We start from the raw sequence: 25,787 nt of genomic DNA on the forward strand, positions 1-25,787 counted from the left end.
GGCTGAATAAGAAGTAGGACTGAGTGGACTTGTAGGCTGTAAAGTTTTACATTGTTTTATTTTTGAAAGCAGGTTTTTTTGTACATAATTCAACATTTATAAGTTCAACTTTCATGATAAAGAGATTGCACTACAGTACTTGTATGAGGTGAATTGAAAAATGTTTTGGTTTTTTTTTTACAGGCAAATATTTGTAATAAAAAGTATAAAGTGAGTGCTGTACACTTTGTATTCTGTATTGTAACTGAAATTAATATATTTGAAAATGTGGTAAACATCCACAAATATTTAAAATAAATGGTATTCTATTGTTGTTTAACAGTGCGATTAATCGTGATTAAGTTTTTTAATCTCTTGACAGCCCTACAAAGAATATTTACCTTTCAATGGGTTATCAAAGCAAAACCAACACTTCTCTTAGTGAGACTAACAAAATATGTTTTCGGTTTCTAGACCAAGCCATTTTGGAGATATGATAAATTTAAAAAAAGCATTAGTCTGTTTTTCAAAAAGTTTACTGTAGCTAAACTCTGAAAGCACTATAACTTTAAATATCTTTAGCTACATCTACCCTGGAGCTGGGGTGTAATTTCCACCTCAAGTCAACATATTTGTGCTACCTGTCATCAAGCTAGTGCCTTAAAAATAATAGTATAGCCTCCTAGCATGGGCAGCAGTGAGTGGCAGCATGGGTTAAGTGCTGCAAGCATATTCCCACAGGGTCCAGGCTGGTTTGTGCTCAGTATGGCTAGCCCTTGCTGCCACTTGCCACAGCCCATGCTACTGAGGCTGCCTGACTATTTTTCACAGGCAAGCTTGTTGAGAGGAGCTAGCACGAGTATGCCCACCTGAGCTGGGAATCACATCCTATGGCTCCAAGTGTACACATACCCTCTGTTTGATTTCTATCAGACTTCACAGAAAAACCTCTCTGTATAATTAATCCATATAATAAAATGGGGTGATGTCTGACAGCGTTGGTGGAAAAAGTTCTTCTGTAGTCTAATCCTGAGATGTGCTGAACAGCCATAACTCCTGTTGCCTTTTGCTGAGAATTGTGGGAAAGAAACAACTTTCAGGATAGGACCCCCTCTTTCTTTCTTTGCACATTTCCTCTCTGACTCTTCAAAGGCAGGAAGACTTAATCACTGAAAACAATTTGTTCAGGTCCAAAACTAGTGAAGATCACAGTCTGATGTTTTCTTCTGCTCCTTATGCTCCCTCCATCTCATTCAAGTTTTTCCCTGACCAGTGTTAGCACATCAGATCGCATAGGTCAGAATCAAAACATGAACAGCTTTGCAAAGTGGTATTTTGAATTTACCCCATGGACTATGGCTCCTGCTCCTCCATTGTTATATTTTTCATGGAAACAATGAGCCAGTAATTTACAAAACTCGGTGTTCATTATTTAACTGAAATCTCTTTTCTTGTAACTAGAAGAGAGCTATTACAAGCATTATCCATGGAGGTGAATTGCATGCATGGATGATTTAAATCACGGAAATCAAAAGGGAGATGGGAATGTCAGCAAATTGGAATTTTAACAACAGTCAAAGTTAACAAACTTGTTAGATCAACTAGAATTTTAACTTTTCAATTTTAACTTCTCTTTACACAATGCATAGTCAACCTATGGAACTCCTTGCCAGAGGCTGTTGTGAAGGCTATAACAGGGTTCAAAAAAGAACTAGATAAATTAATGGAGAATAGGTCCATTGATGGCTATTAGCCAGGCTGGGCAGGGATGGTGTCCCTAGCCTCTGCTTGCCAAAAGCTGGAAATGGGTGACGGAATGGATCACTTGATGATTACCTATTCTGTTCATTCCCTCTAGGGCACCTGGCATTGGCCACTGTCAGAAGACAGGATACTGGGCTAGATGGACCTTTGGTCTGACCCAGTATGGCTGTTCTTATGGGTAGAAAGAAGGAAGAAAAACTAAAGGAAAGAGTTCTTTAACAATGGGAAAAAATAGTTTAATTAGATCAGTTAAGTCCACAAATAATGATCTGATTTTATTTATAATATAACTCCATTTTACTACAGTGTTGAGTCCTTAAATTACATAATTCCACAGGGTAGGTATAATTGAGTAACAGTATGTGCGACTATAACAGGACTGTGAAGAAAGGCTGACAAACTCTTGACATAATTGCAGGTATCTTCCTGGAATCACATTACAGTGTGCACACATAGTAACCACTATGATTAAGATTGCAAAACAGTTTTGGGTTACACCCATTATCATCACATGCTTCCCAAACCTTTCATGTTTCCACAAACTTCTGAAATACTGAGAAAACCTTCATGAATTCCACAAAGTTGCTAGTACTCTTGATACATTAGGAACTATTGCTGATAGCACAATGCACTTTTGGAAAGGAGCTACTTTGTTATAAGTGCAGCCTATTGGGAAAAGAAGTTAAGTGAAAGTCCTTTCTGCCAGTCACTAGTGGTTTTCCAAGCCTGCATTAAAGTGTTCAAACTGATCTAAAGCACTTTGAGGCACCCATTGCAAAAACCCTTTAGATCATTTTGGTGGCTGTGATTTTTCTATATAACATTTGACTGTTCCCAACTGTTTTTGGATCAGTCATGGGAGGTAATATATTCTTGTTATTTCCTATGGCTTTTTACAGGTTTGACTCCTTTCTTCAGGCTGTTTCAACCTAATTCCTTTACTGAAGATTTTACAGACAAGACTCATCTTTTAATTTCATTGATGTCTGATGCCACCTGCTGGAGAAAATTCTGTAAGGTAGTTTGATTCCAGGGAATCTAATCAATGCTCTCTTTGATTTCAGCCTGCCTATTGGCTGCTCCTGCTAAATTCTTTCTAGATGAGTTTCTGCAGTTCCTCATAATTAGGTCCTCATGGACTTTTGTTGAGAAATGTATGAAAATACTAATTTCCCCACCTTCCCTATGCAGAATATTTAAATATTAATTTTTAATTTTAAATGGCACATAGTCTAATATTCTTAAGAGTATGTAGAGTTTATTTTCTTTTTCTTTAACTGCACACACAGGCATTGAATTGATATGTCATGACCTGTTCTCTTAAATGTCTTAACTCAGAAAAAGGACTTAATCGTGTGATTACCTTTAGGCACCTCCTGAAGCCCAGCCCTAATTGAATAAAGCACTTAGGTGCATAAGTACCATTGTGAATAGGTGCCTAAATCTGGGGTTTAGGTGCCTAAGTCCCAGTTTTAGGCTCCACTGCGATCCACAAAACTTCTGCTGAATCCTATATGCACCTAAACTCACCCGGCACCTAAATTTCTGCCCCCACTAACTGACCAACATTACTAGGAGAGATAGCTGTAGCTGTGTGGTAGGTAACTCATTATTGTAGAATTTCTTTCACTGGCTATAAAGGAGTTGTTGACCAGCTCTGTGCTGCCCCTAGCTGCTTCTATCACTGGGTCTACAGCAGGGATGGCCAACCTGTTAATATGCAGCTCCTTGCATAGGTGACTCCAAGGCTGGAGCTACAGGTGCCAACTTTCCACTGCTCAACCCAGGCCCCGCCCCCACTCCCACCCCTTACCCCAAGGCCCCTGCCCCTTCCCACTCCCTCCCCTGAGTCTGCTGCACCCTTGCTCCTCCCTGCTCCATCCCAGAGCCTCCTATACACTGCGAAACAGCTGACAGCGGCAGGCAGGAGGCATGGGGAGGGAGGGGAGGTGCTAAATGGCAAGGCTGCCAGCGGGCAGGAGGCCCTGGGGATGGTGGAGGGGAGGGGCTGATGGAGGCTGCTGATGTATTACTGTGGCTCTTCGGCAGTGTACATTGGTAAATTCGGGCTCCTCTAAGGCTCAGGTTAGCCACCCCTGGTCTAGGGACTTGTATAGCTACTCTCCACCCCCTCCCCAGAGCTTCTCTCACTGATGGAGCTGGGGATGGATTTCCTTAGCAGTTCCCTTATTCTCTGGGGCAAACTCCAACCCTTTCCCTTGGGGCTTCTTTTGCCACAATGACCTACCCAAGGAAGGAAACTGAGCCACAGACAGACCAAGTGACCTGACTCAAGGAATGGTATCCCCAGCTGTGGATTGTAAGCAGAGATGGGCACCTCCCTCCAGGCCAGACTTTTAGCCTCTTACTCTTTGGGAGGGGTGGGGCTTAGGTCAAACCCCTCTCACCAGCATCTTCCATTGGCTAGCTTAGGCGGCTAAGTAGGCCAACTTTTGTGTTGTATCCTATTTTTAGGCACTTATCTTTCTCCATACATTGCATGGACATGTGGGTGCACAGTTCAGGGTTTGTGGATTCCGTTATTGTTCCAGTGATTTTTCTACATGCCCAAAACCTAGGCATTGCGACACTGACTTCAGACTCACTGCACACATCTTTCTTCCCCTCACGCTGCTGTAGTTCTAGATCAGAAGCAGCTAGAGGTTGGTTGGTTGGTTATTTACAAAGGCCTCACAGTCAAGTCCAAATGATGCTGCCTTTCTAAACGACTGCAGTGAAGACTCTCTTTGTGCCATTACATGGTCAGACTGTGCTCCCAGAGTTACTCTGGGCTGATGGTGACGTAACTAAGGGCAAGATTTGTCTCTTTAAAGTAAGACATGAGACAATTTACCTGGGGTGAATTTCACCCCTATACTCCAGTCCTATGACCCACTGGCCCCTTAAGTGGCCAATAAAATCTGTGTTGTCTCCCTGCGTGAGGGTGAATTTCACCCATTAGGAACACTGTTCCTTTGAATATGTGGCTTGAAACCTTGAACTAATCATACATTGTCAGTAAATCCCATGACACACACTGAATGAATTTAATATTTTAATAAAAACATCACACTGCTCATTATTGCCTCTGCTGACAAGTAACTGTAGATGCTGGGTTCTTTTCTATTTAACATTCTGTTAACTTCCTTTTTAAAATGTATTTTCTGCCATAATTCACATTCACCACAGGGAGGCATTGCAGACTTTTTTTAAGCTAAATTTCCTGCTTCCTGTTTCAATCAATTGAATGCAATAATTTTCAGAGGAAGTGAAAGGTTTGGCTTATTGTTTCGCTGTTTAAAATATTTCCAATTTCACATTAATTAAATTACTGTAGTACAGCCACAGTACAGTGTGCACCTTATCCTGCATTCTCCCATTATTTTAAATGGGAGTTTTGCTCTGGCAGTGTAAGAGGGCCTTAATGTAGGTGCACATTACATATATACTCACTTTGACATCCCTCTGCACTACCAGAGTGGTATAAAAGGACCTTAGTATAACTGTGAAATCAGGCAATACTAGTTTATACACATGGATCATTGTGGTTTTGATTTGTCATTATCCACAAACAGAATTTTTATTTTATTTTAGTCTAGTTCCATCACACTCACTGAATTAATTGGCACAAAAGCAGACCTGCACAAAATCCTGATCTCATATTGTCTCTCTGACATCTCTTCCTGGATGGCTCACCAAAAACTTAAATGGAATAAGACCAAAACTGAGCTCCTTTTCCCTCCAGAATTTCTTCTCTTTCCCCTTTTCTTGTCACAGTTGACAAAACCACCACCACCCTTCATGACACATAGGCCCAAAAAGCTAGTGGTTTTCCCTCTCTTAAATACTATCTGGTCCTCACAGAGTTCAAATCCATGTGCTTCTTCCTGTATAACATCTCAAAGATCTAACCTTTTCTCACTGTCCCAACAGCAAAAATCATCTTACAAGTCCTTATCACCCATTTTGATTAATGCAACTTTCTCCTCTCCTACCAGACCACAACTTGCATGACTCTTTTTTGAGTTTCAGATCATTGAAGATCTCCTGGTTAAGCCAGGTGGTCTCTTACCATACTTCCTATCTATCCTACTCATTGGAATAGTTTACTGTTCTGCCATGCTGAGGTAAGCTGTCCCAAATCCCCGAAGGTCCAGCAAAGGCATACATATCCATTGATATCGTCGAGATGCTTGAAATGGAGGGAAATAATTGGTGGAAGGTCATTCCCCTGCCACTGGAGGCTTTTTCTCATATGACTGGACACTCCTGCAGCACCCAGCAGGGGCCCCCCTTTTGCTGCTGCTGCTGCTGCCACTTGAAATGGGGGCTTGACTCTCCTGGAGCTCCACCTTCCCCAAAGTTGACCAGCCACCACTGCTCAATAGTTCCTTAGGCCAGATCCTCAACTGATGGAAACTGGTGTAATGCCACAGATTTCAATGGATCTGTCCTGATTTGCACAGACTGAGGATCTGGATCTTTGTGTTCTGGGCAGTTGGTTCGTTTCTGACTCCATCAGGAAGAAGCAGGAGAGCACAATAGAGCAAATATTGAGTGATACATGCATGCAAACCCATATAAATTAATGGACCAAGGGTTTCACAGGTGTAATTGATAGCAGATTATGGATTAATTGTGAATTTATACTAGTAATCTCTGGTTTCTGGTCATTGTCCTGCCATCATCCACTGACTTCCAAAGGACTCCAGTCAGAGAGATGACAGCATATAGACTTCTGTTACTGTGACTAGTACAGTGAGTGCACAATCGTTTACTTCAGCAACAGGAGCCAATGTCTTAACCAAAACATTGCAAAGAGGTAAAGAGCCCACTGTAGCAACTATAGAGTTATCATTATTGACAAAGGCTATAGTTATCCAGCTACATCTCATGATCAATTCCCTGCCATTGCAGAGGCCTCAGGCAGCCTCCTGTGGGCTGTAATATTGTGATCTAATTTTGGTTGTTGCTTTAAGTGTACGGATGCTGGGTGGTGTTGGTGGTCTGTGATATACAGGAGGTCAGACTAGATGATCTGGTGTTCCCTTCTGGCCTTAATCTTTATGATTCCGACTCTGAGTAGTACAACTGATATGCCTATACATTAGAAATTAGAAAAGGGCTGCATTGTTCTAGGCACTGTACATGATAAGAAACAGCCACTGCCCCCTAAAAGCCACTGTCTAAATAGACAAGAGATACACAAAACGAAAGGGGAAATAGAAGCACAAAAAAATGTAGTGATTTGATGAAGGTCACACAGCAGGTTTGCTGGCAGCACAAGGATTAAAAACCAGTTCTCCTGAGTCCCTATCCAGTGCCCTATCTGTTGAACTACAGCTAGTGGAGGAAAAGCAGGTATGGCCTGAATGTATTAAAGGGCAACTGAGAGATCACTCCTGAAAAAACTGTTGGGTATAGTGATTGCTACTATAAGTAGTTCCAGTCAAGAGAAAAAGAACTGTGTCCACACTGTATGGGGGTGGCGAGGAGTTTAAATACAGTAGCAGTGTAATGTGTGTAGCAATGTAAATTTCAGTACTTTGACTGAAAAGTAAAGTGAGATGAAGTGTATGAATTAATAAATGGAACAGAGCAAATACAGACAAAAATTAATTTGAGTGGCAGGAGCCACCTTTATTTACAAAACACTGTTACTCATATACCAACTAAAATAACTACATAAAAGTTAAAATGAGATTACTTGGTTTTCTGACCAGCTCCCCTGAATAAACAGGAAGAAATGTAAAAAGTACTTTTAAAAATAAGGTAGTGAAACTTAATTATTTTTGGCAATTAATATTAGCTGCTATGGCAGGTTAATTGCCTGATCCTCACTAAACCTTGGGATCTTCTTAAATTCCTCCTGTTTCTTGAAGAAAAGCTGGGCTAGAATATGATCTGCTGTGGCATGGAAGTAGTCATCCATATCAAGGGTTTGCAGCTGTTGGAAATACCATATTTCAAATGGAAATAATTTATTATTAGATGATCATTGTATAAGACTATTAACAGCACAGAATATTAAAATACATTGAGTAAAAAGCCACATCATTTATGAGAGCTATAGCACACACAATAAAAATATCATAAACAATAAAAAGCATAGCACTTACATGGCACTTTTCATCAAAGCTATTAAAATCTTAACTATTTCTGGACACACTTTTTTTTTTTTGGACTGAGAACAGAGAAAGTTCTGAGCTATGTGTTTAAGAATATTTGTGTTCTTTGAAAACCAATCGTTTCTAATGCTAGAAATACAAGTAGATTATTGAATCAGAGAGATTGAGTGTGTAAAGTTTGTGTGTCTGTGTGCGTGCACACGTGTGTACATAAACACACAGACAATGACCGGTTAATGAGTTGGCAATACTTAAAAGGGTAAATGTCCTATGAGATAAGGAACTAAGCTAGAATAGCAGTTGCTTCCACACTCCTTTGCTGGAGATCAGGATCATAGGATATGTGTAATCACAAGTCCATGGCACCACCCATGCTCACCATCAAGCATGTTGGCCTGGTCAATGCTTGTGCAGATCCCCTTTCTGTGGTCCACAGGGGCTATAGTGGCCTTTGCAGGTGTCATAAACAGATAGCTAAGGGTTAATGTTCTTTTACCTGTAAAGGGGTAACACCAGTAACCTGAAACACCTGACCAGAGGACCAATCAGGAAACAAGACTTTTTCAAATCTGGGTGGAGGGAAGTTTTGGGTGTGAGTTCTTTGTTCTTGGTCTTGGATCTGTGCCCTCTCGGCTCTGAGAGTGATTTTTCTATCTCCTGCCTTTCTAATCTTCTGTTTCCAAGTTGTAAGTACAAAGATAGTAAGACAATAGGTTTATATTGTTTTTTTGTATTTACATGTGTGTAGTTGCTGGAGTGTTTTGAATTGTATTCTTTTTGGATAAGGCTGCTTATTCACTTTTTTTCTTAAGCAATTGACCCTGTATATTTTCACCTTATACAGAGACTATTTTTAATGTATTTTTCTTTCTTTTTATAAAGCTTTCTTTTTAAGACCTGTTGGAGTTTTTCTTTAGTGGGGACTCCAGGGAATTGAGTCTGCAGCTCACCAGGGAATTGGTGGGAGGAAGAAGTCAGTAGGAAAATCTCTTTGTGTTAGATTTACTAAGCCTGACTTTGCATACCCTCTGGGTAAGGGGGAAGAGAGATTAGCTCTCTCGGTACTTGTGTTTCCAGGACTGGAAGCAGGGAATCTCCTAGGGTCGTCCAGGGAGGGGAGCCTGGGAGGAAGTAACCAGGAAACAAGGGGAGAGGGTTATTTCCCTTTGTTGTAGGACTCAAGGCATCTGAGTCTGGGGGTCCCCCAGGGAAGGTTTTGAGGGGACCAGAGGGTATCAGGCCCTAAATATTCCTGATTGGTGGCAGCGCTATCAGATCTAAGCTGGTAATTAAGCTTAGGGGAATTCATGCTAACACCCATATTTTGGATGCTAAGGTCCAGATCTGGGTAGAAATGTTATGACAGCAGGCTAATCCACCCACAGCATGACCAGCAAACAAGCTCTCTCTCATGCACACGCGCACACACACGCACACACAGTATATAGTCCCTCTCCAATGTGGTGCTTTAGTGGTGCCTCATGAAGGCCCTTCGCACCAGAAGTGAAGCTGAGCGTTACTGGTTGTGTAGCAAAGCATAAGGCAACTGATCAGGGAATAAGTCCAATTTATGCTTCTCTCCCTCCCTCCTTTCCCTCCCCCATGCTTGCTTATAGAGTAACTGCCATTATGAATTCTCACCTGGTTGCCCGTGCTGAATGCTAGAATCATAAGCAAATCCTCATCACATGTGCTTTTGATATAATGTTGTGTTCCAATGGGGAAAAATACAACATCTCCAGTGCCAATGTCAAAGTCGGTGGTAATTTTAGATGAAACAATAATTCCCACCTAAACAAGAAACTCAGCAATTACTCCTTGCTGGAAAATGTTCAAATATCCAACGGTACATGCCAAGCCCACTCATCATAAGATTAATTAAGAATATGGCTCCAATTCTGTGCTGAGATCTGCTAGTGCAGACCCAATGATGTCAGAGGAGCACCAAACAGGCACAGGTATCCACAGGGGAAGATTGTGGCTATTATTATTCAACTCCCCATATAGGAAAGAAGTTTCAACTTCTTCACCTTGGCAGAAGGATTATTAACATTATGGGTCAGCTCACATGAAACGCAGGACCCTTAAAAAGAACCTTTAAACCTTTTTGTTTTTCAAAGGGTTGTGACCACTGCTGGACTAAGTATTTGGTACCTTCACCTTTACTTCCCTTCTTTTACATCGGATCCCTTTGTTGTGTTTATCAGCTTCATTTTAAAGAGAGCGGTTTTCGATTATGATCTTATTGTATCTTTGTTTGTTTGTATTATGTCAAAACAGAGCCTCAAGCATCCTGGTAAGTCATGTTAATTAATTCTAATCAGAGCAGTAACAATTATCTGGGCCTTCCTCTTGGCATAGAATCAAGACCACTCCTTTTCCTTTCTATATCGTACTTACATGTGGTGACAGGGACATAGTGAAACATTGTTTTCTAAATCGTGTTGCAACTAACTTCCTCTGCTTAGGGCTTGTTTCTCAGCCGCATTGAATCAACAGGATTCCCTCTTATTTTGTCTACCCTCTTTCCAAAACCATAAGAATTCCTACTTGAAGCAGCTTGCTGCCTTTTCTCTGAATGCAGAAAAATAATGGCTAAATTTTTCTCTCCGTTGTGGTAGTGCCACTTCTTTTTTACTTGCTAGAGCTCCATCAGCATAGCTCAGAGAAAATTTAACCCTAAGAGGAAGTGTGTGGATTTTGGAGTTTTACAGTACTAGCAAAAATCAGACATTTTTCTGAAAACATTCCAATCCTGCAGTCCTAACTCAGACAAAACCCTCATTTAGTTTGTGTAACAAATTACCTTTGCACAGCCACTAATGACATAGCCCATCTCGTTAGCATTGAAATGAAAATGAGGTTGCCGTAGTCCATTGCTGTATATCCTGATAGTTGCTAAGGTAAGAGCATTTTCATGCTGGAAGTCAAAATAAGCACAACAGTCAGACAAGAGCCCATATGGCTGTGTGTGACAGTGATGACGAACTCACATACTTTGCAAATGCTACCTTACATTTCAGCAACAAGAATGCTCTACTGAACATACGTACCATTTGCAGTGAGTCACTGAAGATTTTCTCATTGTCATTTAGACCAGCTCCATTTTTGCGAAAGCGAGCCCACTGAATTATTCCTCCTGGAAGTCTGAATTCTGTTGAATCTGAATGAATGACAGTTAAATGAGAATTATTAGAAAATATTCCCATATGTTATTGGTAATTCATTGCCAGAAGATCTGCTGCTTTTAGCTCATGTTGCTTGTTTATCGACCAAGATCATGGGTCCTCACTGGAGACTGAATTTGGGACATCCAGTGCTAAAAGCATAAGCATCTACCTTTAGTTAGTTAATAGACTCCTATCCTTTGTGAAGCAGCCACCGGTGCAGGATGCATAACACAGACTCACCAGCAGTTTATACTTGCACGGTACCCCACTCTTACACATGCAAGCAGCAGTTGTACAAATAATAAGAAATCTGAAATCAGAATTTCTTCCTGAGTTTAGGTTAAGACTAGTAACTAGCAGTGTATTCATTGATATTAGTGACAACACTGAAAGTTTCTTTCCAGCCACTCGCCCATTAGCTGTGAGCTCAAACTTTTTATCATAAAAAGTATTTGTTCTAATAGCAAAAATTTCAGCTGTCCTGAATCCTGCAAGGTGGTTTGTCATTAGGAGTGGAGGGTGCTCAGCATCTTCCAGGAAATGCTCAGCAGCTTGCAGGATTGAGTGCATGGTGTGTGAGCATTATGTACTAGTGGCTGGATCCACTTTATGAAAAATATCTTGAAGATGATAAGGTGGTGTTTTCAATACACCTTCCATCGATGGACAACATTTCACCTTAAACTGGTCATTCACACTGACAACATTTTCCATGTGCTGAATCAGACAGGCACTTATTCACATACTGATGTTAAAATGCCTGTAGTATTCTACCTTCAGCATACCAAAAGTCCCAGGAAGTTGTAACTGTTGCCTTATTTCCTGTAGGTAATTTGGACTTCTTTGTGCCTACAATGGTGTTCTCTATTCATTCTCTGGCACTGGCAGTCTAAGGAGTACCAACCCGTTCTCCAGACAGTTTCCTTTGGCTCAACTTGCTCTACCTCCTCTGAGGACAGAGTTCAGCTTTCCTTGGAGTGCACCAGCCAACTCCTCAGGTCTATCACCAGCCAACTCCTCAGGTCTATCACCAGCCAACTCCTCAGGGACCCATCAAAATCAGTTTTATTGGCAATATACGAAAAAGAGAAAACTATAAAATAAAAAATTAGTTAAATACACACACTCCATACTACAGAGAACATCACAGGCTGGCACTTTCCTTGAAGTTACAGAAGAAGAGGTTGCTCACCTTGTGCAGTAACTGGGTTTTTCAAGATGTGTGTCACTATGGATGCTTCGCTTCAGGTGCTAATGCACCTCTTGAGCCATTGATATAAGATTTTCCGTTGGCAGTGTCTGTTCGGTCTGCACATGAACCCTATTCCTCCTCATGTCACACACCAAGGCTATACAGGGATACGCAGGTGAACTGCCCTCAGTTCCTTCTCTACCTGAATGACCCATGGAAAACAGTCTGAAGCAGAGTGGAATGAGGGAAGCTGGAGGGATGCCAGACTCAATGGTACCTGTTCCAGGGCCAGAGTCAATGGCGCTACACGGGTTGTTGGAACTCAAGAGTGGCCCAATGTGGGTCGCACTCTACTAGAATCCCTCTGCTCCACCAACTTTGGTGTTGGGGATCGACCTCTAACAGTCTCTTTCTTGGCACCAATGATAGAGAGCAGTGCCGAGGTTCTCTCACTGAAACACTTTTTTTCAGCACCGGGTAGGATGGACAGTGTTGAGTCTTTTGAGAGGCAGGAGCGTCTTTTCTCAGTGTGGAAGAGGAGGAACGGCGCTGAGTCTCCCAAACAGTAGCCAGGGCACTCCTTATGGTGGTTGAACTACCCAGCTCCAAGGGAGGTCGAAGTGCTGCCTCCATGAGGATACATCTGAGCTAGTGTCTCTACTCTTTTTGGTGTGGTCTTTGGTAAGCCTTTGTAGATCTTACAGCACTCCCACATGTGAGTTCCCCCAGACATTTAAGGCAGCTGGACTGGGAGTCACTCACAGACATAAGCTTGTGACAAGAAGCAAACACTTAAACGTCAGAGACTGAGGCATGCCTCAGTACCAGGCAGGGATTAACTCAGCTGAGTAGAGTTCGCTAACCTAACTATTTACCTAACAACTGAAATTTAACTACTAAGAATAAAACATAACTATATACAACGAGGTTAGAAAATCCACTGAGGATTGCTTGTGAATGCAAGGGATGAGGCAGCTCCAGTGGCCATCACAGGGGTAAGAAGGAACTGAAGAGCTGCAGGTCAATGGGACCTATTATACCTGCTCTATGAGCTTGCGACTCCAGGAGGCAACAGATCTGTCATAATGGATATCACTGGCCGGGGGGGACGGGACTTTCCGCTGGCGGTGCTCAGAGTGAGCACACACCTACACTGGAATGGACATGAGCAAGCACTCAAAGAAGAACTAACCTATGCAAACTAAACCTAAACAAACAGCTATAGAAAACTGTACACAAGATAGCCCAGACACACTCAAGATGGACAGGCTAAGGCTCTGTCTCCTGCTGAGGCTGTTGAGAAGGAACTGAATACAATTCACCCCCACATCCCTATATAGACTCGGTGTGCAGCTTGAGGATGCATGCATGGGCCAAACAGACAATGCTAAAGGAAAATTTCTGATCAAGGGCTCGAGAGGGGCATACGCACCTGAAGTGGAGCACCCATAGGGGAAGGCACATACTTGAAGAAGAACATTGCAAAGTCAGCTGCATTTATTGTGTGGCAGAAAATGGGACTGGTTTCTGAGAGAGGCTTCCCAGAGAAGCTTTGTGATCAGTTCTATACTTCAGTTATAGGTCCTAACAATTGGAAGAGTAAAGTTCTGGAACAGCCTCCCAATAGGAGTTGTGAGAGCAAATTGGTTTTAAGAGACAGCTAGAAAAATTTATGAGTGGGACTGGGTGATGAGGTTGCTTGCCATGGGGGTGGGGGAGGGGCAGGACATGGCAACCCTGGGAGTTGCTACTAAAATCTCATGCTTTGGGGCTTCAGTTCTTCACCTACAGAGGTAGGGACAGAGGTAGGAAGGAATTTCCTTCCTCTCTCTCAGAGTATTCTGGGTGGGTTTTGAGGGTGGGTTTTGTTTTTTTTTGTGTGTGTGTCCTCTCTCTAAAACATCTGAGATGGCTACAGCTGGAGATGGGACACTGGATGGGAGAGATCAGTGCTCTGAGATGGCAGTGAACATTCTCTCATATGCTTGGCTGGCTGGTGCATCTCAGTGCCCCCTGCTCTCTGCCTATGGCACACCATAGCTTAGTATCCTGAAGATTATAATACTTTGGTCTGGTTTCAGTTGCTGGGTTTAGTTGCTGGGTACAGTTGGTGGCCTGTGATACACAGGAGGTCAAACTAAATGATCTGGTGGTCCCTGCTGGCCTTAAAACTATGATTCTATGACCTGCCTTTACATGGCATTTTTTCTGTGACATCATGTGGTATCTGCTCACTAGAGCACAAAGAATATATTCAGTTTCAATATGTGAATTTATGCTAAACTATGGCCCTCTTTCTGCAACACAAGGCAGCCAATGCAAAACAGCTGGCATATCTGACTATGGGATGGTATGCCTGGCATAGCTGGACCTTCCAATAGCCTAAAGCCAGCATGGCCATTTCTACGGCTATGCCTCTGGAAAATGTATCATGCCACTCATATACACTCTGTGGAAGTCAGAGAGCTTGGTCAGGGAAAAGGGAGCATGGCTGGGGTATCAGTAGAACCTGGCCAATTCTCAGCTGAAATAATAGATCCTTTGTGTATTACATAGATGCAGCTGCATTGTCGTATAGGCCGATTTGAATCTATGTATACTTTTAGTTTTTGATTAAATAATTAGTTTATTTTCTGACCTGTACTTTTGAATCTGAGTTTTTAGACAAACTAATGAATACAGGCCAAGGCCCCAGTTCAGGAAAAAACCCCACAAAAAAGGCCCCCAACATGTGCATGTGTTTACGTTTGTAGTTCCATTGACTTCAATTTCTAATGTATAGGCATACCAGTTGTACCACTCAGAATCAGAATCATAGAGTTTAAGGCCAGAAGGGACCACCAGATCATCTAGTCTGACTTCCTGTACATCACAGGCCACCAATACCACCCAGCACCCATACACTAAATGCAACAACTGAAATCAGACAACATATTACAGCCCACAGGAGGCTGCCTGAGGCCTCTGTTTAATATCGTCCTTTTTATTAATTTACAAATTGTTTCTAGACTATTCTATTACTACTTCTCCCTTCTATCGCATTTAATTTTTACTCCATTTTATCAATATAAGAATGGTTATAGTGGGTCAGATCAATGGTTCACCTAGCGCGGTATCCTTTCTTCCAATAGTGGCCAATGCCAGAGGATTCAAAGGGAATGAACAGGACAGGACAATCATCAAGTGATCCATTCCATCATCCAGTCCCAGCATACAACAGTCAGAAGACTAGGGAAGCAATAGCAATGGGTTGCGTCCCTGACCATCTTGGCTAAGAGTAATTGATGGATCTATCTTCCATGAACTTATCTACCGGTAATTCTATAATTCCTATTTGAACCTAGTTCTAATTTTGGCCTTCAGAACATCCCTGACAATGAGTTCCACAGGTTGACTGTGCATTGTGTGAAGAAGTACTTCCTTCAAAACAAACAGATACCCCTTTTATATACCAAGTTCTTAGTTTTTACCTTTGAGATTATAGAAGTATCGCCACACTAGCTTGTCTGGAGACTGCACATAGCTGGCATTCTGAACAAGCTCTACTAAGTTTGGTGGAAGGTTAATGGCCTGATCTTCTGTTTGTTTCTTGAATGTTCTAATAAAATTCACTCCACCTTGAGGCTAAAATACACACAATAAATAATGTTAAGTTAGAAAATGCATGAAGCAAACAGGGAAAGTAGAGCTGCTTGATCATGTAATGTGCTTTTCACCTTTAAGACATACTGAAGGTCTGATTTGGTAAGACTTGCTGCCATGCATTATCCCATATAATTCCTAGCGCTATACATATTTTAACTTGATTTTATACTTCATTCAAATCTTAAAGAGATTTGAAACAGAATCAAAATGTAAGTCCTCTCTCACCTGAGTAGATGCTACAAATTGTTCTATTAAGGAGGGAGTGTTTGCTCCCTCCTTATAAAATGCACAGTTTCCACCATGAGAACCTGCAGATCCAGATACTATGACCTTGTAGTGAGGTGGCCTGGCTCCCAGCCACCCTGGAGGAAGAAGAGCTCAGCTGGAGGCCGGACTGGGAGGAGCTACAGAGCTCTGAGCCTGCCCCGCAAAGGGTCAAGCGCCGACCCGGAAGTATAAAGGCGGGCCCTCCGAGCTCAGTGAGGCCCTAGCGGCCGAGGCGAGTGGACGGCCCTCCAGGAGCTCGGGACTGGCAGACTCCTGCAACCCAGGGTAGCCGCCCAGAGTGGCCCGAACTTCCCCATGCTCGCTGCCCAGAGGAGCTGCTGGATTCCCCATGCTCGTTATCCAGAGGAACTGCTGGAGCTTCCCCATGTTCGCTACCCCGAGGAGCTGCCGGACCTACCCTCCAGCCCCGACTGGGACGAACCCATGCACCTGGACCCCGCGGAGGACGACCCCAGGATCCAGGTAAGCCCCGAGGGGGAGTCTGGAAGTAGCCCGGGGGCAGCCGACCCTAGTCTGGCTGCAGCAGAACCAGAGCCAATGTCAATGTGTTGTGGCCAGGATCCCCACTGACACAGCAGCAGGTTGCCTGCCGCTGTTAGGGCCCCAGGCTGGAACACAGAGGAGTGGGCGAGCCTGTGTCCCCCCTGCCACCCCACTCACGCATGGCAGTCTCCCGCTTGCCCCAATGCTCAGGCCCAGAAGCCTGGGCCTCTTACCTTATATAGGCTGAACTGTTTGCTTAGCCCCTGCCTGAGGGTCTGAGCCCTGCACCAGTGGTTGTTGCCCCGCCCTGATCCAGGGCCTGGGCTCTATAAACTGAACTGCATGCTCAGCCCCTGCCTGAGGGTCTAGGCCCAGAACTGTTGTCACCCCAGGTAGTGAGGCGGCCTGGCTCCCAGCCACCCCAGAGAGGGGTGAACCACCTCTCCCAACAGCGGACTTCTACAGACCTATATGCTGGCTCCAGAGACCCTTGCCCCAGCGGTGACACGAACTAGTTCTAAGGATATGAGAGGACACTGCTACACTGGGGACATACAAATCCTTCCAGTCAGGAGACAGGAGATCCAGGCAAAGAGGGGATCCTCCACAAATTGATAAGTGGCATGGTTGGGCCCTTTTTAATTACTTTCAGCAAGACAGAGTTGTGTATGCTACTGTTCAAACCTTTAATGATCTTGCTGCTATATCTTCTGGTGTAGAGAAAAATACATCATCAACATCCAAGGTTTGAAGTTCTTCATGTGTTGTAAAAAACAACAGGAACAAACAGTCATCTTCTCCCACATTCTTTACCCAATGCAATGTGTTTTTAGGGAAGAAAATCACTTGGCCTGCGGTAACATTGTATGTGGTTACTACGTTACCACCAGCATCAACAACACCAATCCAGGCACTACCCTGAAACACAGGCAGAGCAACAGAACACAGTCATGAAAGAAAAACAAACATTGGTTTTTCCATAGTGAGCTCATAAATTGTATTTGCCTACATTTTAATAATTCTAACATACATGTGACTGGTGGTGACAGTCCCATTCTTATTCAGCTTTTGAGATATGAAAGCAAGTATAGTGCATTCAGCAATAAATTGTTGGAAGGCCTAATTGTTTTAAGAAACTCTTGATACATTTTCTCTTTCTCTCACACACAAAATGTTACCGTGTTTAAACAATGCTGTGAATGTTATGATGATAGATTAAGACGATTCAAATTATTGGGGATAAGGACCATGTGTCTGTGGAATGTCTTGTATAATTGCACCCCAATCCTGACTGGGGTCTGTGAGTGCTACTATGATATAAATATTAAATACTTAATAATAAAAATATTGTTAGTATTCTAAGTATAGCCAAGAGTCAATTCTTCAAAATACATAAAGCTTTGTTTTCAAACTTATATACAATCTCTAATTATTCCTCAGAATACCCCATGAGTTAGTACTTTAAGTAACTTCAACTATTCCCATTTTACAGATGGAGAAATGGATAGTCAGAGGAGATAAGATATATTAAGCACCTAATACATGTGCAGGTACCCAGATAAATAGCTGAATATTTAAAAGTGCAGAGTACACAAAATTTCCACTGACTGCAACTATTACACTTTGGTTGGAGCTATGAGTATATAGTATGTCTGCAAATCATGCCATTTAAGAACATAATTTCAGGCACCTAAGTTTGAAAATGTGACACACGTTAACCAGTGATAATGCCGTCATTATTATTATTTAGCATTTCTGTATAAGACCATAGGTTGGCATGATGCTTTACTCCAAAAATTACAACAGATTAAATTAAAATAATCAGATTGTACCTTTAGGAGAAAGCCATGTTCATTGGCATTAAAGTGCCAATGGGGGGCCCGTAGCCCTTTGCTCTTAATCCGTAATGTTCCAAAAGTCATCTTAGACCGCTGATTGTTGATGCTTGTTCCAAATTCCATTTCTTCATCACTCGGATAATCCTTTACATCAGACCTAAATCTTGCCCATTGAATATCACCCCCAGGAAACTGAAATATCTAGCAAATCATAGACATAAGTTATTCTTTATAAGTATTAGACAAAGGCAAGGCCAGTGGGGAAATGAAGGGAATATATTGAGGGAATATTTCAGAATATTGCTTTATATGTAAATATGAAATTGGTGGAAAACGTAGGGAATTTTTGGTGAGGCTTCTCTCTCTATGCGTTTACTACACTTTTGATGATCCCACACATATCTTTATACATCAAATTGCTATATCTTTTTTCTTTTTTTTACAATGATGGATAAGGAATGGTTTTAAGGACAAAATTCTCGGAAAAATTAGTGGCTAAGAATCGCTTTGTAGGTACAAACAAAAAAAGTGGAAGACCTGGAGTGAAATCCTGGCCCTACTGAAGTCAATGGAAGAACACCCACTGACTTTAGTAGGGCCAGGATTTCACCAGAGTCAATCAGTATGTATCTGCTATCAAAAACTAAACACATATACGGCTGATATGGCCTATCATCACCTTGACCACTCTACTTTATGTTGTACTCCCTTCCCCCTTCTCGGTATTTTTAGACACTGATTCAGGAAAGCACTTAAGTACATGCTTACCATTAAGCACATGTGTAAGTACCCTTCCTAAATACAATGTTTTCCTGATGCAGGGTCTTGGATTGTGAACTCTTTGTGCTAGGGACTGTTCCTTCCCATTTATTTGTATTCTATCTAGAATAAATCCAGCAATTTTAAAAAGTCACCTTACCTTAGGGAAGTGTATTACAGGACACTGTAATCTCGAAAACCACATTTTTTGTATGTTTGCACCTCCTATAGTTTTATCTAATGCCTAACAATATCAGAACTGGAAGAAATTAGAAAAAGGCAATTTTCTGCTATTTTTTTAGTTCCTTTAATTTATATATTTGACAGCACTGTATATCAGTTTAACTGTTCACTGTCTAATCAATCATCTTCTCCTTTGCAGGAAAACCCTTATAAACATGAACATGGGATCAGAAAAATCCATAAAATATACTTTTTAAGGATTTAAAAAAAGAGTCAGAACATACACTTTAACATCTGGCTCTGTGAAAACTGGAGTTCTTCTAAAATTAGTCATTTTTTAAAAATTCAATAAGTTTTGAAATACAGAGACTAAACTCTGAAGTAATCTAACTGGTTTGTACATGAACTGCAGTGCTATAAATCCAGCAAGGTGAGTGAGGCTACTACTGCCTAGAATGAGACCATCACATTCATTTTTATTTGTGACCAAAGAATACATTTTAGCTCAGTTCTCAAGACTTCCAGTTTCAGGTAAATGGCTTCTATTTGTATTCAAGGTTTCTGAAAATGTTTCACATTGTGTAGTTTCACTGCTAGATTTCAAAAGCTGACTTCCTTTTAAAACTCTGTAATTTTGGTTATTTAGACATCTAATTTGTAGGTGCAAATGATGATATGTCCAAAAGAGGTAAATTGCATTTTGGATTATTTATGAATCAATATATCTTTGTGCCTGCAATTCTGTGGGCAAAAAAGGAGAATACCAAAACAAAAAAACAGGCTAGTCTGAAAATTTGGCCCTAAACTTCTATATTGAGTACAGTAATACTGTTTTGTAAGAAGAACAACTGCTACCTTAGATTTACCCAGATGATTCAGAAACTGGAATTTGACATCTACTCTTTTTTTGTCTGGCATTCTTATTGGTGTTTTTGGAGAGGTTATTTCATGCTTTTGAATGTTTAGCTCTTTCATAAATCCAATGTTATGAATGTAGACCAAGGAAATAATCAGCACTCCTATGATGGTGGAGATGATGCAGGCCAAGAGACAAACTAGAAAGATGTTCATTAGCGACCAGTGGCTCTTTCTTTCCTACAAGACATTTTAAAAACCAAAGTTATTAGTTAGCAATCAGAACAACAGTTAATGCAGTGGTATCTGTGTAATCAAGACTGGATACCTTTCCTGAAGAGGTGCTTTTGTCAGACAAGTTAGTGGGCCCAGTATAGGAGTATCTGGATGAAATTTTTTTGGCCTCTGTTATGGTCAGACTAGATGCTCTGATGGCCCTTTCAGCTTGATGTTTATGAAATTATGAATAAATTTTAGAAGCACTTCATACAAGGGGCCTGATACCACAGACTTTATTCACACATGTATTCTTTCTTTCTTTCTTTTGATCTATCTAGGAGTTTTCTTTAGTGCCCATCAATGTGCAGAATACAGCCTAGATCTCCCTTGGAATATCAATACAAGCTGCTAATTTTCACATGAAAGTGAGATAATAAAGAAAAGCAAAACAGCTACTGAAATTTTCACCAGTTTTACAGATTAAGCTACAAACTGCAACAAAATAGAGCATCCTTTATACATTAAGCATGGGTTGGTTTTTTCAACCATTTAAAGGGATGATGAGATAAGATATGCTTTGTATGGTTACTTTTTTAATCCTTTGGGAAAATGTAAAGTCCTCGGTGTATTTTAACCTGGTTAGATCTTTAATGGTCACTTTTCAAACTGTACTCTTTAAGCTTTCAAACCGTTGCTGCTTAAACTTCTGCTACCCTTAACACTATAAGATAACCAACATTTTTTTAAACTTTGTTCACCCTACACAAAACTGGAAGAGGTTAAGCTGTCCAGGTAGCCCATTAACTGCCCAGGCGTCACCTGGAGAGGTGCCAGGGAGCAGGGAATTGATAAGGAGGCTCTGCTGCTGGACAGGAACTGGAGGGGCCTGTATAAAGCACAGGTGCTTAGAGAAGAAAAGGGCTGCAGGAGAGTTGTCTGGAATCACTCTCTGGGAGAAGGGAGGTGTGTTTTGGGCTATGGAGATAGGGTGACCAAGTGTCCGTTTTCTGACCGGAATACCCGGTCGAAAAGGGACCCTGGCAGTGCTGGTCAGCACCACCAACCATGCTGTTAAAAGTCTGGTTGGTGGTACTGCCCAGCTAAGGCAGGCTAGTCCCTACCTGTGCCACTGACCAGGAGCCGCCAGAGATAAGCCTCAACCTCCTACCCCAACCATGAGCCCCCCTAACCTAGAGCCCTCACTTTACCTTATAGTATCTCCCTGTCAATCCCACACAATTCTAGACTTTTATTAAAAATACCCATATATTCTACGTCATGGTAGCTAATATAGCACATATGGTCTCACTAAAAGTCCCCATTGGGTAAAGTCAGTTGGGTCACTGTGGAGTTGCTAACCCTGATATATTTATAGCCTAGAGCTGCTGGGAAGGCACTTTCGGTACTTACCATAAGCTCCCTATGACGCAACAGCTTAGGGTATGTCTACATTGCAACGAAACACCCGTGGCTGGTGTTGCACTTTAACTTCAATCTAGAAACGAATTTAGTTAAATCAGTTGAATTTGTGTGTAAACTAGCTCTAAGCCTTCTGCTATCACATCTTTGATAAGTGAAGTGAGGCCATGGTGATTTCTTGAGTATTATGTTTGCCAATTAGCAAAGTAAAAATTAGGAAGATTTTATTTTATTTAACTCTTTATAGTATATCTGTATAAATAATTTTGCTATACCATGAAACAAGATGTTAAGCCCCAACCCTGATTCTTATTTGATAAAGTTCTAAATAATTCCAAAAGGGAAACTTACCGGTGCCTCTTTCTTTGTCTGTTCTTTCATATTTGAGGAACTTTGTATTTTCTCTTCATGCATTTCAAATCCTGGGTTCTCCATTTAAAGAAACTGGAACAGACTTTTGTAAAAAAAAATCTGATTGAAAAATAATGTTAATTCTAATTTGTGCTCAGTACTTCCAGAGCTGCAGCAAGAAACAACTAATTTTAATTTTGCATAGAAATAGTAATGACACTTAGAATGATCTTGTCTCTAAACTGGTTGCAATCCAGGAAGTCTCCTTTTCTAAACTGTCACAGGAAAGCTCTGTCTATTTCCAAATTCAGGACTGAATTTATTCAACTCATTTCTGCATTACACAAAAGCCGTGAGATGACAAGACTGTAAGACAGATAGGTTCTGTTAACTGAAGATTGTGGGGAACGAACAGTGGACAGCTCAAGCAGTGACACCAGGATCATGGTGAGCTGGGAAGTAGTGCAACGGCAACAAATGGTCTGCTCCTTTCCCTGTGAAGAGCAGCTTCCCCCTACTATGCGAGTCATTCCCATGATAATGATTGACAAAGTATTTTGGGTAAGGACACAGTAATGAAAACAAAAGAAAAAGCACTACTGGGCTAATAAGTGATGGCCACATAAACACCACCCTATATCAGAAACTTACTGACCGCTTACCTACATGCCTCCAGCTTCCATCCAGGACACATCACATGATCCATTGTGTACAGCCAAGCTCTAAGATACAACCACATTTGCTCCAATCCCTCAGACAGAGACAAACACGTACAAGATCTCTATCAAGCATTCTTAAAACTACAATACCCACCTGCTGAAGTGAAAAAACAGATTGAGAGAGTCAGAAGAGTATCCAGAAGCCACCTACTACAGGACAGGCCCAACAAAGAAAATAACAGAACGCCACTAGCCATCATCTACAGCCCCCAACTAAAACCTCTCCAGCGCATCATCAAACATCTATAACCTATCCTAAAAGATCCCTCACTCTCACAGATCTTGGGAGACAGACCAGTCCTCGCTTACAGACACCCCCCTACCTGAAGCAAATACACACCAGCAACCGTACACCATACAACATAAACACTAACCCAGGAACCTATCATTGCAACAAAGCCTGATGCCAACTCTGTCCACATATCTATTCAAGTGACACCATCATAGGACCTAATCACATCAGCCACACCATCAGGGGCTTGTTCTCCTGCACATCTACCAATGTGATATATGCCATCATGTGCCAGCAATGCCCCTCTGCCATATACATTAGCTAAACCAGACAGTCTCTGCACAAAAGAATAAATGGACACAAATCTGACATCAGGAATCATAACATTCAAAAACTTATTTTCCATGCTTATTCCCCCCGCCCCCTCCCCACACACTGTTCCTTACATCTCCTTGTCAATTGCTGGAAATGGGCCATTTTCATTATCACCACAAACAGTTCTTTTTCTCTCCTGCTGATAATAGCTCACCTTAACTGATCACTCTCCTTATAGTGTGTATGGTAACATCCATTGTTTCATGTTCTCTGTGTATATATATATATCTTCCTATTGTATTTTCCACAACATGCATCCAATGAAGTGGGCTGTAGCCCATGAAAGCTTATGCTCGAATAAATTTGTTAGTCTCTAAGGTGCCACAAGTACTCCTGTTCTTTTTGTGGATACAGACTAAAACAGCTGCTACTCTGAAACCATTCAAAAACCAGTGGGAGAACACTTCAACCTCTCGAACTATTCAGTGACAGACTTGAAGGTGGCAATTTTACAACAAAAAAACTTCAAAAACAGACTCCAAAGGGAGACTGCTGAACTTGAATTAATATGCAAATTAGATACAATTAACTTAGGTTTGAACAGAGACTGGGAATGGTTGGGCCATTACACTAATTGAATCTCTTTCCCCATGTTAAGTATTCTCACACCTTCTATGGGTCATCTCGATTATCACTTCAGTTTTTTTTTTCTCCTGCTTATAATAGCTCATCTCAATTGCTTGGCTTCTTACAGTTGGCATGGCTGCTTCCACCTTTTCATGTTCTCTGTATGTACAAATATCTTCTTGCTGTATGTGCCAGCCTATGCATCCGATGAAGTGGGCTGTAGCCCACAAAAGCTTATGCTCAAATAAATTTGTTAGTCTCTAAGGTGCCACAAGTACTCCTGTTCTTTTTTTAAAAAGAAAAACAGTGAACAACTGTACTAGAGCACAATGCAAAATTGTCTTGATTTTCAGACACATTACTATTACTTACAGTGGGAAAGAAAAACCGACAGAATGATAACAAGTGGCCATGATGGTCCTAAGAAAAAAAACGGTTACCTACCTCTTGTAACTGTTGTTCTTCCAGATGTGCTGCTCATGACCATTCCAAGTAGGTGTATGCACACTGCATGCACAGTCACCAGAAGGTTTTTCCCCTAGTAATACCCATCAGGTTGGCTGTGGAGCCTTCTGGAGTTGCGCCTTCATGGCGGTGTACGTAGGTCTCTGCCCACCCGCTGCCTCTTCAGTTCCTTCTTGTTGGATACTCAGACAGAGTAGGAGATGAGTGGGTCTTGGAATGGACATGAGCAACACATCTCGAACAACAGTTACAAGAGGTAGGTAACTTTTTTTTCTTCTTCGAGTGCTTGCTCGTGTTGATTCCAAGTTGGTGATTCCCAAGCCTAACCTAGGAGGCAGGGTTGGAGTTCATAGAATCTCTATGTGTAGCACCACTCTGCCGAATGCTGCGTCATCTCTGGCCTGCTGTATAATGGTGCAGTGCAATGAAAAGGTGCGGATCGACGCCACATCACTGTCCTGCAGATGTCTTGAATAGGAACCTATGCCAGGAATGCTGCTGAGGATGCCTGTGCCCTTGTGGAGTGTGCCATCAGCGCAGGGGCAGGAATCTTTGCCAAGTCATAACATGCCCAAATACAGGATGTGATCCAAGAAGTGATCCTTTGAGAAGAGACTGGAAGCCCCTTCATCCATTCCCAACTGCAATGAAGAGTTGCACTGATTTTCGAAATGGCTTCATTCTTTCAATGTAGAAGGCAAATGCTTGTCTGACATCCAGGGAGTGAGGCATTCGTTCCCTGTTGCTAGCATGCAGCTTAGGAAAGATCACTGAGAGAAAAATATCCTGGTTCATGTGGAATTGCAAAACTACTTTTGGGAGAAAGGCAGGATAAGGTTGCAACTGAACCTTGTCCTTATAGAAGACAAGGGGGCTCCGAAGTTAAGGCTGTAAGCCCCAACACCCTCCTGGCTGAAGTTATAGCCACAAAAAATGCTACTTTCCAGGAAAGGTAGAGGAGAAAGCATGTTGCTAAAGGCTTGAAAAGAGGTCCCATCAGTCTAGAGAGCACCAGGTTGAGATCCCATGGGAAAACTGGCTGTCTTACTTGAGACTACAATCTCTCTAGGCCTTTGAGGCAGTGGCCCACCATAGGATTTGCAAAAAGAGAGCAATAGGTGCACCAGCATGGAAAGCTGAGTTAGGGGCCAGCGGT

General features: G+C 41.9%; 1 protein-coding gene across 3 annotated transcripts; it reads right to left on the minus strand.

The window, feature by feature from the left end:
* Positions 1-7,360: 7,360 nt before the first annotated feature.
* Positions 7,361-22,505, minus strand: DYNAP (dynactin associated protein). Of its 3 annotated transcripts, XM_030566983.1 has the most exons (10): positions 22,274-22,360; positions 21,914-21,998; positions 20,285-20,524; positions 18,482-18,688; positions 17,334-17,567; positions 15,704-15,857; positions 10,925-11,034; positions 10,678-10,791; positions 9,513-9,662; positions 7,361-7,690 (listed from the first exon to the last, which is right to left on the minus strand). In XM_030566983.1, the coding sequence occupies exons 2-10, from the start codon at positions 21,914-21,916 to the stop codon at positions 7,556-7,558; spliced, it is 1,347 nt and encodes a 448-aa protein (XP_030422843.1). In that variant the 5' UTR covers positions 21,917-21,998; positions 22,274-22,360; the 3' UTR covers positions 7,361-7,555. The 3 variants fall into 3 exon arrangements, with proteins under 3 accessions (XP_030422843.1, XP_030422842.1, XP_030422841.1); XM_030566982.1 differs by lacking the exon at positions 21,914-21,998 and having other exon boundaries at positions 18,482-18,679; positions 22,274-22,505; XM_030566981.1 differs by lacking the exon at positions 21,914-21,998 and having other exon boundaries at positions 22,274-22,505.
* Positions 22,506-25,787: the final 3,282 nt, after the last annotated feature.

The sequence above is a fragment of the Gopherus evgoodei genome, chromosome 6 (genome assembly GCF_007399415.2).
Source record: "Gopherus evgoodei ecotype Sinaloan lineage chromosome 6, rGopEvg1_v1.p, whole genome shotgun sequence".
In the NCBI taxonomy this organism is placed as follows: Eukaryota; Metazoa; Chordata; order Testudines; family Testudinidae; genus Gopherus; species Gopherus evgoodei.

Coding starts and splice junctions, on each gene's coding strand:
- DYNAP (XM_030566981.1), bottom strand. CDS start 22,357: ATGGAGAACCCAGGATTTGAAATGCATGAAGAGAAAATACAAAGTTCC. Junction 20,525..22,273: donor AGACAAAGAAAGAGGCACCG/GTAAGTTTCCCT, acceptor AATGTCTTGTAG/GAAAGAAAGAGCCACTGGTC. Junction 18,689..20,284: donor ATCATCTGGGTAAATCTAAG/GTAGCAGTTGTT, acceptor ATGATTTGCTAG/ATATTTCAGTTTCCTGGGGG.